Here is a 19,886-nt window from a genome sequence, read left to right as displayed (position 1 = left end):
AATTGTGCTATTGAATTTGGTTTTGAATCATTTTCGGTAAAGGAATTTTTAATGGAAAATTTGATTGTACAACTATATTCCAACTTCAAATTTAATAAAAAGTTTTATGATAAGATCAGAAAATTCTGATGTATAGAAAAAATAATTTAACCGAGAACAAACTTTAATAGGAAATATTGGTTTGTATCAAGTCTACTGGATGTAATCGAATAATCGGTTGTAAATTAGATCATTCAATTCTGAAAATTGATTGAAGAATTTGTTGAATTGATTCAGACAAAGTTTGGTTAAATGAAAATGTGGATTTTCAAGATTCTGACAACGTTATTCTGAAAAATATACGTTAAGAGTTGAAATGTAAACGCCCTTTTTTATATATATTTTAAATTATCACATTGTGGAACTATCTCTATAACTACTCATTTTTCATTCAAAATTTCAAAAATTTATTTTTATTTTGTTTTCTGTCAAATGTAATTATAGTATATGCATACATTAAATTGTCCAAATAAATTCCTCCTTGAAAAAATATTCTTTGAAATTTTTCAAAGAAAGTTTTCAATATCCAAAAATTGAACTTTTTTAATTTATGATATCTCTTAATTAATCAATGATGGCATATATTAGAAGTTTTCAAACAGATTCCTGCTTCTCTCCTCACAATTTTTATTAAACTATTGAAAAAAATTGAGAAATGATTTTAAATATATAAACTTTTAATACACACTTCCAAATAAAAAGAAAAACCCCGGCAATGGTGATTTTCCTTATTTGTAAAGAGCGCGAACTCTTGTGCTGAGATGGCGTCTCTGTCTCATGTTCCTCATGAAATTGTCAAGATATTTCATGGAGATATTGTAATATCTGCATAATTCAGCCTTTTCATCCTTTGTTGGATATGGGTTGTTGCTATGTGAGTAAACCCATCTCTTTAAGCCATAGCGAACTAACTGATTTGAGTACTTTGGACTGAACCGAGCTCCTTTGCGGGTTGGGATACTTTCCTGTTTGATCTCTTCTTCAGGGGTAGCTGGTTCTTCCTTTGCTTTTGTTTCTTTTTTATGGGCTTGTGGGTTTAAGCTGGCAAAAATATCTTCTACTGATCCAAAGATATCATCATCCATCATATTTTGGGAGAGACTATCAAGCCAGAACTTTTCTGTGGCCTCATCATCACACTCTAGGAAGGGATTGAAGAAGATTGAGTCCATTGTGCTTTGCAACAATGAAAAATAATGATTTGAGAGAGGCGAAATTTTGAATACTTGAATCATCAATCTGGAAAATTTGTTATTTATATAGTTCTGAGTAATATTCAGCAAGGAAAAAATTTTTGACATAAAAATTCTTTTTGATTTATATAATTTTTGAAACTCATTCAATTTTTGAACAAAGATATCTAAAACCATGATATTTCAATGGCCTCCCGTTTCTGAAATTATGCCGTCCTTTACTGAAATCAGTAAGAACAAATTCAATGAATTTGAATTTGTTTACAAGCGATTAATAGAAAAAAATTGATTAATATCATGCAGAGAACACTGATGATAATATTCTTATCAATGTCAAACTGTCGGTTCACGAATTTTGATTATAACATTGAAAACTATATAAAATACTTTTCAGAAAGATTAAGAAGAACTTGTTCGGGATTAAAAGTGTAGCTTTCTTTAAAATCCAAGTTCCAACATGGTGTGGGCACAAATTCCTTTTTCTTTGATGAAATTATAAAAATATATCATTTTTAAATGAACAAAATAACTCTTTAGTTAAACACATGTCTAAACTGGATAGCTCATTTGTAATGATCTTTTCTAAATTAGAAATTATTCGATAATATATCGAAAATATTAGGAATAAATTATCTTCGAATGAATTTCTATTTTGTTCAAAAAAACACACTATCTTTTATCTGAAAAGAGTGTTATTAGCTAAACGATTTGTTTTGACAATTGTCTTATGTATCGTTTTTTGATAATGTTGTAAGTTTTGATTTTTTTCTTGAATGTTCAAATGTGTGCATGGATCTAATTATAATTTCTTCGGAAAATAGAATTTCGGCCGGTGGATGACATAAATAAAATCTCTGAATCTCAAATTTCATTCAATTTTGTAAGATTGAGAATTACAACTTAACTAACTTTGAATGCTGATATGATTTGTAATAATATTTTCCAGTAGCTTTTTCTTTTCATTCAAATTTGAAATGGAAAAAACTAATTGAGAAATTTTTTGATGGATAATTGCATTCATAGATATCATTTGTTATGTAGTAAGTAGGAACATTGTGAAATCCGTCTGAAAAATTCATGGTATCGGAAGGAATTCGAAATTTACGCCCATAGATTCCAAATTCGTTTATATTATGGATGAACTAGTTTGTCAATATAAGATATTATGCTTTCTTTACTTATTTCGCTCGATTATGGTAGTGCTCAAATATGAGATATACGTAATATATTATTAGCATAGATTTGACAAGTGCATTGCATTGGCTCTGATGATTCAATTGATATTCCTAGGAGAAATACTCCGATTGTAAGACTTATGATGGATAATTTTGGCGTTTATAATTTTAGGCCCGTATTCCTATTCGGTTTTTAGATTAAAAAGTAATGTCTATATAGGAATATCATTGGGTAATTTTGCATCTATATATGAGATATAAATTAATATCGATATTTCGAAGGCAGAACAATGATAAAACTGTAATAATCATGATACATATTTGAAATTCTCTCTCGTTAATTGATTTTCTGAATCTAAAAATGGTTTTATGTTGTAATATCTGTCTAACAAGTAAATGTCCTATTCCAAATAGTGTACAATAGCTTTTTATATGATAATTAAGCTGGTTTTTGATATTTAGCCCGTATTTGGGGATCATAAATATTGAAAAAGATTATTTAAAGGTATTACGCCCTGATTCTGGCTCCATTCTACATTAAAAGCATTATCCTTGCTTCTGTTTGATTCCGAATTTTCGAAAATGCATCAAATTTGAGGAGAGCCATGGCCATCTGGTAAACTTTTTTTTATCGGATAACTTTAGTCATGATTGTTAATTTTTAAAATTATTATTATTTTGACCTTTTAAGAGGAAATAAAGGGTAACTTCATTTTATAAATCGATGAAATATGTTTATTTTATTTATTACATATAATAATTGGAAATAATAAAAAGATCATGAGTAAATAAAATTTGATAAATGAAATTTTCTTCATATATGAAAGCATGAATAAAATTTAATTCTTAAATATGCAAATTCCCAAAATTAGTGGTTATGAAGTTAAATAAACACCATAGATAAGAAATATAAAGTCAAATTATGAATTCGTTATTTTAGTCAAAAGATATTTCAATTTGAAAGATATTGTTGTTATTATTAAGCAAGCGCAAGCTTAAATTTGTGCTGCAGTTGAAGTATTCAAAAGGATCAGAAAATAGGAGTTTTTTCAAAATTTGAACTATTCCATTAGTCAATACTATCAGATTTAAGCTAAAGAATTACACATTATGATTCAAGAAAGCAAATTATATTTCGCTTCATATCATTTGAAAGCTGAAAGTTCAATTCATTGATTGTAACAGATTATACTTCGCTAAGGCATGCAGGTTACACATCAAAGAATATCCGCCGACCTATATCTTATACAAATTTCATAAATTGACACTTTTGAGGAAGATAAAACAGATACGAAAACTCGCTAAAATTTTAAAGGCTTATTAAGCTTTATAACAAAACGAAAAATGAAAAATAATTTGAGAAATTTACAAAACTCCAGTTTACGTCAAACCAGCCAAAATGCATACGTTGAAAGTTGTCATCGTTGGTGAGACTAAAGTAGGAAAAAGTTGTATTTTAAGCCGCTTCGTCCAGGGTTCATTTGACGCATCTATGCCTGCAACAATCGGTGCCGCTTTCTTAACAAAAGTTATTACAACTTCAGAAGGCCCAATGAGACTTCAGCTCTGGGATACTGCAGGCCAAGAAAAATTCAGATCGCTTGCTCCGATGTATTACCGTTCAGCTAATGTTGCTGTTCTTGTTTATGACGTTACATCTAAATCATCACTTGAAAGCTTAGAAGACTGGTCCGCAGAAATTGCAGACAAAGCTCCTCCAGGCATAAAGCTTGTCGTTATCGGAAACAAAATCGATATGGAATCGGAGAGAGTTATTTCAACACAGGCAGGCAAAGATGCAGCTGCAGCAATGAACGCGGCTCTGTTTGGAGAGACATCAGCTCTTACAGGTGTTGGCATTAACGATATTTTTGCCAAAATTGCAGAATTCGATACAATGCAAGACGCTGTTTACGAGAAGCCTTCAGATTGGAAGCCAACAGATAATGAAAGCGGAGGCTGCTCCTGCTAAATTTTCCTGTCATCTATCATAAAATTAATTGTAGTATTATTTAATTTTTTTTAATTCCAAATCTTCTTAGGCTTTTTGTATTTTGTGCCTTTGTTCCTTTTTGAAAGTTGTGGCTGGCAAGGTTTTGAAATTTTCAAGCCAACCTTGAAAATGCCGTTGACAACGAAATACAATATCATATATAAATTCCATCCAGAGTGAGGATTTCATATATCAAGATCCGAAGACTTTGAGTTGGAAGATTTTATGCGAATTTTATTTTTGAATTGAATGTGATTTTCCTCAACACTTACACTGATTAAAGTTAGTATAAACATTTTCATATATGTTTAGTTGTTTTGAATTACGAAATGATTCTGCAAAATGAAGGATATAATTACCACGAAAAAAAAAATCTGAGAGATTTTAAAGCATCATATGAATTCATAATATTTGCACATATTTTTTAGATGATATCAATCGCACAGAAAAACAGACATACACATGAAGTAACATTGGATGCTTTGTGACTCTTTTTCTCAATAGTACATCAGAATTAGTAATCTTGATTTTTTAAATTATGCTAGCATTACACTGACACTATGATTATTTAAGAATGGAAACCTCTTGGAATTAGTATTTACTCATTTAACCATATAAACGTCATGTCAGAAGTACTAATCCAATAAATTCAATTATACTTTCCATTAGAGAATAATGAAAATCCTATTTTGTTTTCAAGTTTCTAAACTCGAACAATAAAGTTTTTTTTTCAAATTTCATTATTCGTCTGCAAAATGAATCGGAGTTTTTCCATCATATATAAACCTAACATGTCAATGAATTCTAAATTAGATATTGTCGCAATAAGTCCCACCTTCTTTGTAATTCTTCAATGCAACAATTCAACATCAATCTTTTGCTATTCTTTATTCAAATATAATGAGTTTGGGCTAGGAATACCCAACAGCGATAACCCTGTAAATCATTTAATCTATGGATCTTGTAGTCTAATGAATCCGAAGAAGAAATACTGAAAAAAATATTTATGCTCGGTATTACATTTCTAAGCAGGCTCCAAAAAAACTAAGTGATTATGAAAGAAATGCCTAAAAAAGAATAATATATCTAAAAAAACTTATAAGTTATAAAAACTAATAAACTAATATATATTTATAACATAAGATCATTCATCAAGGCAAGTGCATCCTTATTATCAGCGTACACCTTGCGCATGTGAGAAGCGACCATGTTTCTTGTTGAAGTCACCTCCGAAAGAGGTGTCTGTCCAATTTCATATCTCGGCATTGTCGACATCAAAAATCTAAATTCATTCTTAAGAGACTCATCATATTCGTAGTTATCACACAACGCACACATTGCGTTCAAACAAAGAACAGCAAGTGTTGGAGAAAGCGAATATCCAGCTCTCTTTCCAATACTCAGTGTAATCGCTTGGTTTGTCCTTTCAACCATTTGATTGATGACTCTTTGTACTTTTTCTTTGAATTCTGCATCTCCTCTGTACAAAACATCGTTTGAATCTAATGATTCGACACCTAAAACATAATTTGTTCTTTGCATGTGTGCACCAAGTATAATTGAGTCAAGAGCAAAGCTAATTCTTTGTTCTTCAGCCCATTTCTTCCTTACACAAACTTTAATTAAAGTTCTAAACACTTCTAAACAATCTCCTTCTTGGCTTGCAGGCTGTATGAGAATAAATGATAGAGAATTCTTCAGTAATGTATAAAGTTCTGGAGTTGGAGGCAAATCTGTTGCCATTTGAATAAAATACTTGAAAAAAGTTTCAGCGAACGTCAGAGTTTTCGTAATTAGTGATATATTAGCTCCAAGCAAGAAAAGCGCACATCTTTCAATCGGAGGATCAATAGATGGAATTGTACATAAAGTATAAGCGTACAAACTAAACAAAGCGATCTGCAAATGCTGTATATTCATATTTACAGCTATCGTACAATCTCTTAACGCAATCCTTGCAAGGCAACTCATTAATCTTGAATTAGTTTGAAAAGATTCTCTTGCTGCAAGTAAAAAATTGAGGTGAGCTTCGACATTCTTGTCAAAATCAACTCTGTATAAAAACCATTCTATTTTCGAAATGACTTTTTCAACTACATCATCTGCACTTAAAACTGACAAAGAATGGAAAGCAATAACGCTCTGCTCAAGAAGTATTCGAACGGTGAACGGATCCGACATTTTAAATGGCTTACGCTGAATGTCGTCCAAGATAAATAAAGCAACATTTTCTAAATTTCTTCCATCCAAGTAATCCATCAAATCAGAGACAGAGTGCGTTGTTTCTAATACAGATCCAAAGTCTTTTGTGTACTTTACAGCATGTTTCAGGCATGATGCTAAATTTTTCATATCTTCACTTGACAAATGATTGCCAAACTCCTTCTTTTGGACATCGAAATTAGTAGAAACAACATCTAGAACATGATCCAAGAACAGATCTACCTTCCTTGCCGGTAAAAATCTGCATACGTACTTTGTTAAAGGACCTGCAACATAAATGAAGTCGGAAACATTATATTCCCTCATTCTTATGAATATATCATTAGTCGTTTTAACAACATCAGAAACGATATCGCATTCAGAAATAATAATACACAATTCATGCATCAAAATTGGCTTTGGTATAGTATTATCACAATCATAGATCATTTTGAGTATAACAGGATACGTAACTGCGATAAATCTTGAAGGAATTGACTTGAGAAATGATTTTAAAATAAAAGCTGAAGGTTTTCCTTGGGAATAAAAACCATCTATAGCCTTTATGACTATTTCTGCATCAGCAAATGATATTAATGTTTGTAAGAAGAATATGAGTGATGGTTCTTGAGTTTTCATGAACATTTCGAATGTAAATTTTAATTGTGGTCTGAAACATCTTCGGAACCCACCGTTATTCATATATCTCATATTTAAAGCATACATTTCTAGTAATGGTTGCATAAAATTTATATCATTTTTAGGATTTATTGTAAAAACCTTGTGAACTAAATAAGCTATAACAAAAATTGTTGCTATTGAAACACCTAAACCACTGATCGCATGAGAGATCACCATTATTTGATCCGATAGAGATTTGTAAGGATTGTTGTGGATTGAGCTAAGAAAAGCAATTTCTATCATTAGTTTTGGCAGTAAGTACTCTATTTTGGATATTTTCATGGTCCATTCTATTGCGGTAAATTCCCGAGTCACGACTGGTGATTCTTCAAAATTAAGTGGGTCACTTGGTAAAATTGCAAACATAGAACTAACATACTCTGAAAATTTTTCAACAACGTCAACAACAGTAATGAATTGACATGGATAAAAATTTGGAGATTCGAAATTATTGAGAAGCATGCAGCACTCTACTGTATTATCAAACATTTCTTGATATTCGTTATTTTTTGAGTTCCATTCAATCTTTCTTAGGTAAGATTTAATTTGATTTTTTAATTTATCTTCGTTAGTTAAAATATATTGTAGTGCAAAAGAATCATCGCTTATAAAATCGAATTCTGATAATCTGTCATTAATTCTATCGCTAAAGTTTACTGTGAAATCGCTGATATGAAAATCTGTTGCGTGCGTTTTATAGGCATCCCTTGAAATAGATATGAATTTTTGCCATTTCTTATCGATTGGTTCTTTTGCTTCTGCTTCTTTTAAAGTTTTTTTGAGAATTTGATTAGGGTTTGATGCAAACGCTTCAACGCGTGAGTTTATCAGGCTCAAAGGCTCCGTATCAGATGGAGTTAAGGTTTTTCTATCATAAAATCGAAGCGTTTCAAGATCTTTATCAAGTGGAAAGAACTTAGGAATCTCATGTTCCATTTCCACAGAGAAAATGAATTTAAACAGAATAACCATGGAAATAATAGTAATTGCGAAACAGTTAAGTTAGTTATGCAAGTTAACTATCAAACTTTTGCAAATGAAATATTGGAATAATTTCTAAAAACGCCGAAAAACATTTTGAAATAAAAATATATATAATAAACATAAATAAAATAAAATAAAATAAAATAATAGTTCAAGAATTTGTAACTGGTTGCTGAGACTTCGCAACTGCAGCTTGGATCTGAGGAGTGAGAGGAATTCCCATTTCCTGGAAGATCGCTGAATACTGGAGTGCAGTCTCCTCTTCCATGTCTCCTTCTTCGTCCCAGAGATCGTCTGTCAATCCATCCATCATCTCTGATTTCGTATCCATCATTTCGTTTTCCATCATGAATTTTTGCATGATGTGTTGCATCTGAGGAAGATTGACCATACGATTTAACTGGGCCATGGCAAGTGAAGCTCCCTTCAAAGCCATCATTGATCCATTCTGTGCCTTGATCAATGTAATACGGAGACCTAATGAATCAAGTGAAGATTTCAATTTCATAAATTTCTTCATTGCATTGCGATTTCGAACCATATCTTTGGCAAGCATCATAAGAATATCAAGATTTCCAGAATTTGCAGCCTTCTTCATGTCAAGTTTGAGCTTTCCTTCGGTACGCTGCAATCTTGTTCTTTCTCTTTCGATTTCCCTTCCTGCTTTCCTAAGATCAAGTCTGAACTGCTTGAGTCTTTCATCTGGTGATACCTTCTTATTGAACAAACCCATCTAGAATAATGAAGTGATAGTGAAAAATCAAATTTGAAAAGAGAAAACAGTTTATATGAAAATTGAGAGAAAATTATAACGCTTGGTAAATTTATGATTAAATATTGATCATGGAATCATATTGAACATTGTTGCATAAAATGATTTTATTTATTTGAATTTTATCAAAGTTTATCTCAAAATTGCGCTAGGAAAATTTACGATTTTGAAAATGACAAGTAGCATGAGACTAAAAGGATTTTTAGTTGATTTCGAAAATTTTATGATAAAAATTTTCGAAAAGTGCAAAATAATAAAGAGTGCAACTTATTAATGATACCAATTAATACAATGGTTCCGGCTTTATAATAACACAATATTGTTTATAACATTGATGGACAAAAAAAAGATTTCGTTCTTGTGTCTATGCAAATATAGCAATTTTGAACTATTGAGACATTGCATTTTAGGGACTAATTAAAGTATTTAGATCATAGAAGAGTTCAAAATAATTTGATGAAACAAAATGGATGAAGATTACAGAAAATACTAATAATCATTCAATTTATAATGAATTAGGTTATAGATTATGCATAAATGGAATTTATTATAAAAAATAGATAAGAAGACGGCAACTTTATGTGTAACGATTCTGATAAGGGAGGATAAACATTAAATTTCTGGATAAATGAAGTAAATACTTTAGGTGGACTAAAGTAATTATGTCAATTTGTTATTGTGAACGGATTTTAATTAAATACACGCAAATTGAATGTATTGTAGGAATATTGTTGGAATTGATAATTGAGTTATACAAAATATGAATGTCAAAGATATAGTAGTTTTAAGGGTTGGATAAAAAATGATGGAGTGGAAATTGTAAAAAGGAGAGATAGAAAAAAATTCAAAAAGATGAATAGAAAAGTTAATTTAATTAGATGAAAGGTTGATAAATAGAAAATTAATAAAATAAAAATAATTGAGGGAAACGTGAAAAATGTAAATATAAGATTCATTGAGCGAATGAGGTATTGGTAATGTTAATGAAATATTATATTAATTGAATTGAAAAATAATATTGAGGGATTATCGATGATAGCATAAGTAAAGTATATCAAATACAATAATGAGAAAAAAATCTTCGAATGTAAATATAAAAAATTTTATATTTTATTATCATTATATTATTTGATTGATATAGATATTAATGAAGTAATTTCACATTTGAGAATTTATGTCAGAAATTTAATAAAATTGATATGAATTTGAAATTTATGATGGGCTTCATTCAAAAAAATTGAAGTGGGAGAAAAATAAATTTGGAATGAATGAACCGTTCCAACATATTGAACGGGTAATAAAAGACGAATTCTAAATCGAGTATTTTTTTCAATTCAATTAACTCAAATGTTGAAATATTTAATTCGAAACATATTAATGCAATTTATATAAAATTTTATAAAAGACGTTGCGTAAAAAATTATTTGGTTTTTCAACAAATTAGATTTGTATATTCAAAAGACCAATCTCATAATTAACTTTTATTTTTGTGAGATGTTTTTTATTTATTCCTTTTTCTATTATATTCGTTGCCAAGTTGTGGTTTAAACATTAAATGATAGTCCATTAGTCTTAAATCGGACTTTCAGAAACTTTCTTTCATAATTGAATTATTATTTTTGTTTTTAATAATATTTAAGGAAGTCAATTTGGAAAATTGTTTTCACTTTAGGAGAATATAATTTTCCATTTGGAAAATTTAAAAAGTGAGACGCGCAGGATTCGAACTTTTTTAAAAGTTGATTTAAATGAATTTTAGTGTGGAATATAAGGATAATATCATATTTAAAATAAGAATATACTAGTTTAGGTGGTATTAATTTTTTCGATAAATTTGAGAGTATGTACGTTTAGGGCATGAAAAGTGTCAATTCGCTCAGCGAAAGCTGAGCTAGCTTCGTTCTCGAAAGAATAAGGAAGGAGTGAAGGAGAATGATACAGAAGTTGACACATTCATATCATTTCAACAAATTTTGATCAAATTGAAATTCAATAAAATTCAATTCAATTCAATTCATATCCTTCAGTCAGTACATTGATATCCTTCTGCATCACAATGATAACTCGTGCATCAATAGTTCTACAACTAACTCAGAAAAAACAAGATTATTACTTCCTGCTTACAGCTTTTAAAAAGTTTCGATGATAAAAATCACTCTACTCTCGTTTATCGACATATGGTGATAGTAGGTAAACATATTCTTATCGATATTAATAAAAATATTTTTACGAAAATCTTATCCAATTAGAGAGTTATTCATAAAGTATATGATAATTATAATTACTTTATCTTTGTTTTATCTTTGAATAAACAATTTAATTTAAATTGCATAATATTTTTTGGTTGAAAGACAGGAAACTTAGTTGAGTTTGTATTATTTTTATCGTTTAATTCATCGTATCAGTGAGTGATCCAGATATTTAAGATATTTAGAAAAAAAATTATTAATTTGATTAACAAATTTTAATCAAAATAGCAAAAATCTATTTGATAGCTGTAAACAAACAATAATTTTTATTTCAAGCAAAATCACTTATTTTCATCTAAACGTATAAAATTGTCAATTTTATGAGAATAAATTGAAAATCTCATGAAATGTAAAGGAGAGTAATATTTTTCAATTTTCTTTTTTTCTTTGTCTCAAATATTTTCTGTTGGGAATTTTCTTGTTATCAAAAAATAATTTTAATATTTGTTTATTTCATTACATACAATAGAATTTTAAAAACTCAATTTCTTCTCAAGAAAATTTTTTCCTTCATATGAAGAAACATTTTGTTCTCCATTTGATACTGAGTCTAAATCTCGATTTTTGAATTTTCTTCTTTCCAAATTAGAAGTTTAATTTAAATTTTCAATAGTTTATATATTTTCTCAAACAGTCTCAGATTTTCTCACTTTTTAGGGATTTTCTCTCAAAATATACAAAAATAGTAATATCGATACATGTGTCTAATATACTTTAAAACCATCGTGACAAAATTTAAAAACGAAGAGTTCTTCTCTCCAAATTTTTTTCAAAATCAAAAAAAACGAGATAAAAAAGTACGTTTGGAAAATTCATTTTTAGCATTTTAGGAATTTTCTCGCTTTTCTTCCAAATTGACATCCTTAATAATATTTTTCAATTGTTAACCCTACATATAATTACAAAGAAAATACTTTTAAAAATATAATCGAATTTTATTCGTGAAATTGATCACTACATTAGCTGTCTATTCTATCGATATTATTTTGATCCAATTTGAATGCCTTGTCAGATGATTTTCTCAAATTATTTGTTTCCTTTCAAATCATCGTTAACAATTTCTATACAAAAATTCAAATAAAATTCTCAAGCAAAATATTAAATTAATTTATAGTACTTATAAATATTTAATGATTTTATTTTTTTAATTCAATTCAAAATTTCTTTATATAAAACATTATTTTTCAACTATGGGAAAAGGCCGTAAGATGTTTCGCAAGAAAGCCGCTTGGGTAACATATAAACTTGATGATAATGAAGAATTCTACCAACTTAATATTAAAGGAGAGCTCATCAAGCAAGACAACAAGATTCTCCCACATCATGTTGGTCCAATCCAAATTGGTATAAAAGTAGAAACATCCGAAGATATATCATCACCTAGTGAACCAGAAGCTGAATTAAAAAAGGATGAGTTACCTGTGGTGAATAGGGACGAAATTGATATCTTTTCAGATATACTGGACAGTCATTTCCAAGAATTTAATATTCAGCCGCAGCATTTTATGCAGAATGAAGTGTTTTCTTCTAAGGGAACGAACTTTTGGGTAGCTGGTCTAGATTACGAACCTCTCTTCTTCCTTTGAATGTTTTGATGCAATTACTTTAAGTACTTGTTACTTATTAAAATATATATACTTTCTTTCGGTTAAATGTATTGTTTTTTTAATTCTAATTTTTCAAACGAATGATTTTATGATTTAAGAATAAGATAATCAAAAACCATTTAACTGGTTCACGTTCCTGTGTTTTCAGCAGATCGTGTAAGAGGTATAAATTCAAAATCGAGAACCTCACAAAGTCGATTCACTTTTTAATTCAAATTTTATTGGGCCATAAATCAGTTTTGAGAAAAGAGTCGGTCAGTGCTGACTAACGAACTACATGATTTAATGCACATTCATTGAAAATAAAAAATGAAGTGATCTGCATTTATCCTTATTTTAAAAAGCTTGATTTTGATGTCGTGCTTTATGATTAGCATGATTTCAAAGTTTTGAAAATCTTCAAAAATATCGACTTCAATTTTTTTGACCACATTGAAATCCTTCTTCATAGTTTGTTTTTCATAATCTAGCTTCCTGATAACTACCCCCTTACATACTCAAGCCCAGGGCGTGATTTTAATTGGCAAAATTTTATTGAGACTACACTTCACTTTCATGTTCAATTCAAGTTCCAAATTCAAATTATAACCATATTCACTGACTTTATATTCAAAGGATTTTCAAAATTTCAGATACATTCAATTTGCTGACCGCCAAAAGTATACAATAAAATTAATCAAAATCAAGCACTTAATTATTGCTTCAATCATTTGATTAAGTAAAAGAGTCTTTTCTTTGATCTTGTTTCGTATTTTACAGATCTAATTATAATTATCAATTTTAATTGTTTAACAGCATATCTTATTCAATGTGAGTAATTTGGACATTCTTTTCTGAAATCGATAAAGATTTTGAAATTGTTCGGGCGCGTAAAGGGTTGGCGTCCTAAGGCGTCCTGATGTAAACTATTCAATTTTTGAGAAGTTTACACCATAATTGAATAGTTTATGGCGTCCTGAGAGGAGATTTCAATGGGTATGGCGTCCTAAAAAAATAGAAGAAAATGATTTTTTCTCGATTTTTCTAGAAATGAGAGAGGGTCAAAGTTGCTATTTGTCACTTTTCCACAAGAATATAATGGGGAAAAAGTTATCATATAGTTGATCTCATTCAGTGAAGTGAGAGATGCATGTAGTGTAATGTGATAAACAGTGGGATTGCTGCTCTAAGTCCTAGGTTCGAGATACATTGGTTTCATTTTTCTCTTTTTTATTGACGTAAACTATTCAATTTTTGTGTTATCCATTCAAATTTCAGAATTTTTTTTGCAGATTTCACGCTACATTCGAAGTTACCTTGTTGCATGCTAAGATCAGTCATAATGTAAACCTCTCAATTTTATTGTCGTGGGAAGTATCTCAATTCCTTCAAAAAAATTGAAAAACTATTTAATTTTAAAAATATAATACTTTTAATTAGTTAATTAATTGGAGATATTTTTAAAAAAATCACTTTTGATAATACTTTTGAGAACTTTAATTAAAAATATATTCAAAAATATCCAGGATATCAAGAGGGAATTGTTCCTTATGAGGTATATAGTTATGATGTATACCTCATAAGGAACAATTCCCTCCTTAAAACGAGAAAACTTGTTCGAAATTGTTTATCATTTCGAAGAAGTTTTCTCGTTTTTAATAAGAAACTAATGGCTATGAGGCACTGATTATATATTAGTGCCTCACAGCCTTTAGTTTCTAATAGATAGCTGGGAAACTTTCTCCAAATGATAAGTTATTCAGAGAAAGTTTCCCAGCTATCAAGAGGGAATTGTTCCTTATGAGGTATATAGTAATGATGTATACCTTATAAGGAACAATTCCCTCCTTAAAATCGTAGACATTTTTATACTTATTAATCAACCATTCAAAATCATATTCCTCTGAAAAGTTATTTTATTAAAAATTTAGAATTTTAATAAATATAGAGTTTGAATTTCATACAATACCTATATATTTTCAATAATGGAATTTGAAAACCATTCTCAAAAGTTCTCAGAAAACCTTTTTTTCATTAATTTTAAGAAATCTGAGTATTAAATTAAGTGATAAATTCGTTTGACACTACTTTAATTTTTAAATTCAAAAAATTATATGTGCTTCTTAAAATGACTCAAAAAATTTTATTATAAAATAATATATAATATTAAAAATCCCACAACATTTTTTTACTTTACATAATCGTACTTCCTCGACGATTAATTTCCACTCAATTTCTATCGTTGACCGAACTTAGCATGCAACATTACAATGCATATAATTAATCAAAATAAAGTTGATTCGATCAAAGATTATATTGATTATTTCAACAAAGTTTGGTTGCCGCACTACAATTTAATATCTCAATATAATAATGCAACTGCAATATTCACTAATGATTGCCTCGAGAGTATGCATTCAGAATTTTATTCGTTAAAACATCCAAACATTTATGAAGCTATTAAGAAGATATCTCAAATCCAATTAGATAAATATAACGCCATCAAAAATAACCAGAAGATCGAGCGCCATATAAAAACCGTTATCACTGATAGCTACAAAAATTATATTCTTGACTGCTTTCAAAAAGAACTTGAGAAAACAATTTTTTCTATCAAACAATACAACGTAAGTGATCTTTCTTTGGCTCAGAACGAGATTTCTCCATATGGTTCCATAGAATCGAGTTCATTGTTCGAAAATATTCCAGTTCATGATGCAGATATACTCAAATCGATCGATCTAACAGATAAAGATACAATGATCACTAAGTTTATTAATGAAAAAAAGAAAAAATTATGGCATTATTTAATGAAACATTAAATCATCCAGATTTTAATTCATACACTCCAATTCAAACTAATTTTGAGCAAGCCGATACAAATCAAGGTTCAGATGCTCCAATTCGCTCCGAAAATTCAAATATTGCAGACTCTACAGATTTAGAACCAGAAAATCAAAACCATCCTTCTACAAATCAAATGTCTAGTAATCTAGAACATAAGCTGGACCTTCTTGATCATATTGAAAAACAATTATCGAAAATGCGCTCGTTATTGGGAATTCTTCCTACTACAAATGCTATTGTTGGGCCGTCAAAACAAGTTTCAGTTAATAGCAAGCAAAATTCTGAAAAAAATAAGAAAAAATCTTTCCATAACAAAAAAATCAAACAATAAAAAACAAAATTCATCCGACAATCCTCCTAACGTAAAGCTCCTATTTTCGGAAAGGATTCTCAGCGATAATAACTTATATTTTCAAGTTTCATCGAAAGAGATCGAAAAGCAAACGTTCCACACATCTACAGAGAAAAAGAATTGATATATGAAGTCTAATTCCTTTTATAACTACTATATTTTTATTCTTATGACTAAAAATAATATATTATTTAACAATTTTCATTTTTTCTTTTACAATTTCGTTTTATTTCCATTATTGTTTAAATGATTTTTAGCATACACCTTTCTTGTTTACTTCTAAATACAATTTATTTTTCTTAGATATAATTCTATTCATTCAATTTGATCGTCATTTTTCAGTACATGATCGTAATTTTCAATTATTGATCGCGATTTTACTTCAGAATTTGTTCGCAATATTGCTTATCAAAATTATATCTCTATTCTCTCATTTCTGTTTAGTCAATATCATTACACTCCTATTGTCTAATAACATGCTATTAATTTTCTTAAAATTAAAAAAAATATCAACTTTTAAAAACAGAAACTTAACATGTTGCATGCTAAGTTCGGTCAACGATAGAAATTGAGTGGAAATTAATCGTCGAGGAAGTACGATTATGTAAAGTAAAAAAATGTTGTGGGATTTTAATATTATATATTATTTTATAATAAAAATTTTTTGAGTCATTTTAAAGAAGCACATATAATTTTTTGAATTTAAAAATTAAAGTAGTGTCAAACGAATTTATCACTTAATTTAATACTCAGATTTCTTAAAATTAATGAAAAAAAGGTTTCTGAGAACTTTTGAGAATGGTTTTCAAATTCATTATTGAAATATATAGGTATTGTATGAAATTCAAACTCTATATTTATTAAAATTCTAAATTTTTAATAAAAATAACTTTTCAGAGGAATATGATTTTGAATGGTTGATTAATAAGTATAAAAAATGTCTACGATTTTTAAGGAGGGAATTGTTCCTTATGAGGTATATCATAACTATATACCTCATAAGGAACAATTCCTCTTGATAGCTGGGAAACTTTCTCTGAATAACTTATCATTTGGAGAAAGTTTCCCAGCTATCTATTAGAAACTAAAGGCTGTGAGGCACTAATATATAATCAGTGCCTCATAGCCTTTAGTTTCTTATTAAAAACGAGAAAACTTGTTCGAAATGATAAACAATTTCGAACAAGTTTTCTCGTTTTAAGGAGGGAATTGTTCCTTATGAGGTAACATCATAACTATATACCTCATAAGGAACAATTCCCTCTTGATATCCTGTATATTTTTGAATATATTTTTTTAATTAAAGTTCTCAAAAGTATTATCAAAAGTGATTTTTAAAAAATATCTCCAATTAATTAACTAATTAAAAGTATTATATTTTTAAAATTAAATAGTTTTTCAATTTTTTTGAAGGAATTGAGATACTTCCCACGACAATAAAATTGAGAGGTTTACATTATGACTGATCTTAGCATGCAACAATCGTAAAAAAAGACGAACACGATTGAAATAGTTTTTAGAATTAAATTTTAAAATATTATTAAAGAAAACTATATGTAGATTATAAATAACCAAAAATCTGATTTGATATGAATTTTGATAAAACGATTTCCGGGCCCCATGAAATAAAATTTAACAAAATACGTATTATCCTAATAATATTGTGATGTGTTTTATGGATTTTTGTATTTTTTAGACTTATCGCAAAACTTTCACATTTCTAATAACCAAATTCGGTAGCTTGGATTTGCAGTATGCTATCTCGTACAATCCAAAAGATGTTGATGCTCATTTTTTACAATTTGGAACCGAACCGAATCAATTGAAACCAAAATTTTGCAAACCTATAGTTTTTGGAATGCTTACTATGTGGATGGTTTCAATTTTTATACGAAACTCAAGTTTCATCATTTAAACGATAGTAACCGAAAACATTCATTACATCTGATTCAATGCAGACTAAAAACATTTTCTAAATCTCCAGTGGTACTTAGCGAGACAAAAAATCTTCAATTAAGTATGGATACATGCAATAACAATCTTTTAATATCGATTTTTCTCTCTATTTCATTATAATTAATGAAATTTCATATTCAGATAATATAACAATGGACATTTAACCTTGATACATTTCTAAATATTATCATACATCTTCAATTATTTCATTAAATGCAGAAAAATAAAATCGAATATTAATTCCAAAAAAAGATCGTGTAAGATTACATTTAATGCAATTTAATTCTCTATATGCTATTCATCCAAATTCTTTTACATGCTCACTTTAATGATATATAAAATAAATATAATCTGAAGAAATTAATAAAATTCGTTTAAATGAGAATCAATACCGATTTATAGGATATATGTTATCAACGACCTATGGAAAATGCTTATACATAGACTCGTGGTAGTGATGAATGTAAGATCTGTACGAATCACTGAAATCTATACCTTTTCCATAACAGTTGATATTGAAGTTACCAAAAAAGACCCAAATGTAGCATTGAAGTTTGATCTCTTAAAAAATTCTTTTCAATTACAGAAAATGTACTTGAAAACTTCCTAAATTAATAACTTTCCAGTCGACAATGATATGTTTTTAAAATTCATTGATAGAAATGAGATAACTATCTTGCCAAGCTAGGTATATTACCTTAAAAATATCAATCAATTGTCATGACTTTAGTCTTACGTCGTACATAAACTTTGACAACATAACCCCACTTCCCTAACACTTGCCAGTCAAAAGAAGTACTTGAGGGAATTAATAATTTTATTGACTCAGTAACATCTTAATCGTAGAGATTGATAATTGCCATCAATTATTTAAATTGTATATACAGAACCGGAAGCAGAAAGACATCTACACTCTTCTTCTCAAGCAGATCGATTTTGCCTCATTTAATGTCTCAAAATACTCATGAACAGGAGTATTTCGATAACCTTATCAAAATGATGACAATAAAATGTTTTGGTTACAAAAATGTGATCCATATTCTAATAATACACATAAATATATCCTATATAATATATCATATAGATCTAGAAAACGCAAACAGTCGCCAAGTAAGCAAAGCATTCAATATTAAATACAATATCAACACACAAAAAATAGATTGCTATTAAAACAATGAATCTGATGTTTCCCACGCCATTACCATTTGATTTAAATTTATTATATGAAGATTCACCAATCCAGTATGATTTTCCTAGATTTTCATAAAACTGTTGAAATTATATGCATGAATTGTGCGCATGATAAAGTAAGGAATAAGATGGTTGATAAAAAGTGGTATCACACCATGAAAGTTTTTCGCCCCTAACGTTATAATTGTTTGCTTGAAAATTATAATATGTATAGATATTGATACTACATGATTTGAATTCTGAAACTGTACATATGACATAAACGCCATGGCAGTCAAATATATAGGCTTGGTTACCTGATAACCCAAAGAAAGTGTAATAAATTTTGTAGATGGAGTATTTGTTTAACCACAACATATTTACAAGCATTGAAGCATGAAGATCGTAAATTATCATAATAAATGGAATCTGGTGTGATGTAACAAGAATTGAAACTTATTTTTCCAAACATTATATATAAGTATACTTATTATCTATGTGAATATTTGCTTAAATTTGAATATCGTATCAAGTCTTGTTTGGCTGTAACTGATGCAACATTACTATATCTCGTATTCCAAAGGAGCAGTATTTAGTGAGTTCTTGAATACCGTCCTATCTTGAGGGTTAAATATGAAGTCAATAAGGGTGAAAAGTTGCTTACAAACCTAAAGATATTTGAGGAAA

At 28.8% G+C, this 19,886-nt stretch overlaps 5 protein-coding genes across 5 annotated transcripts, besides 2 other annotated features; 2 read left to right on the top strand and 3 right to left on the bottom strand.

Annotated features, from left to right (window-relative positions):
* Positions 1 to 704: 704 nt before the first annotated feature.
* On the bottom strand, positions 705 to 1,433 carry TVAGG3_0442550 (DNA binding; the record flags this gene model as incomplete). The annotated part of the gene is made up of 1 exon (XM_001314991.1): positions 768 to 1,274. The coding sequence occupies one exon, from the start codon at positions 1,272 to 1,274 to the stop codon at positions 768 to 770; it is 507 nt and encodes a 168-aa protein (XP_001315026.1).
* A 2,363-nt stretch (positions 1,434 to 3,796) lies between these two features.
* TVAGG3_0442540 (small Rab GTPase RabC5) lies at positions 3,797 to 4,430 on the top strand (the record flags this gene model as incomplete). The annotated part of the gene is made up of 1 exon (XM_001314990.1): positions 3,807 to 4,379. The coding sequence occupies one exon, from the start codon at positions 3,807 to 3,809 to the stop codon at positions 4,377 to 4,379; it is 573 nt and encodes a 190-aa protein (XP_001315025.1).
* A 1,101-nt stretch (positions 4,431 to 5,531) lies between these two features.
* On the bottom strand, positions 5,532 to 8,330 carry TVAGG3_0442530 (esophageal cancer associated protein family; the record flags this gene model as incomplete). The annotated part of the gene is made up of 1 exon (XM_001314989.1): positions 5,532 to 8,219. One exon carries the CDS (start codon positions 8,217 to 8,219, stop codon positions 5,532 to 5,534), a length of 2,688 nt encoding a protein of 895 aa, XP_001315024.1.
* An 83-nt stretch (positions 8,331 to 8,413) lies between these two features.
* TVAGG3_0442520 (vacuolar transport) lies at positions 8,414 to 9,000 on the bottom strand (the record flags this gene model as incomplete). The annotated part of the gene is made up of 1 exon (XM_001314988.2): positions 8,419 to 9,000. One exon carries the CDS (start codon positions 8,998 to 9,000, stop codon positions 8,419 to 8,421), a length of 582 nt encoding a protein of 193 aa, XP_001315023.1.
* Positions 9,001 to 12,444: 3,444 nt separating this feature from the next.
* On the top strand, positions 12,445 to 13,208 carry TVAGG3_0442510 (uncharacterized protein; the record flags this gene model as incomplete). Its single annotated transcript, XM_001314987.2, has 1 exon — positions 12,479 to 12,874. The coding sequence occupies one exon, from the start codon at positions 12,479 to 12,481 to the stop codon at positions 12,872 to 12,874; it is 396 nt and encodes a 131-aa protein (XP_001315022.1).
* A 550-nt stretch (positions 13,209 to 13,758) lies between these two features.
* Positions 13,759 to 13,926: a mobile genetic element.
* A 1,213-nt stretch (positions 13,927 to 15,139) lies between these two features.
* Positions 15,140 to 16,610: a mobile genetic element.
* The last annotated feature ends 3,276 nt before the right edge of the window (positions 16,611 to 19,886 follow it).

The sequence above is a fragment of the Trichomonas vaginalis genome, chromosome V, assembly GCF_026262505.1.
Source record: "Trichomonas vaginalis G3 chromosome V, whole genome shotgun sequence".
NCBI classification, from domain to species: Eukaryota; Parabasalia; order Trichomonadida; family Trichomonadidae; genus Trichomonas; species Trichomonas vaginalis.
Note: the sequence above shows the minus strand (reverse complement) of the source record. Positions and strands in the feature narration are given on the sequence as shown.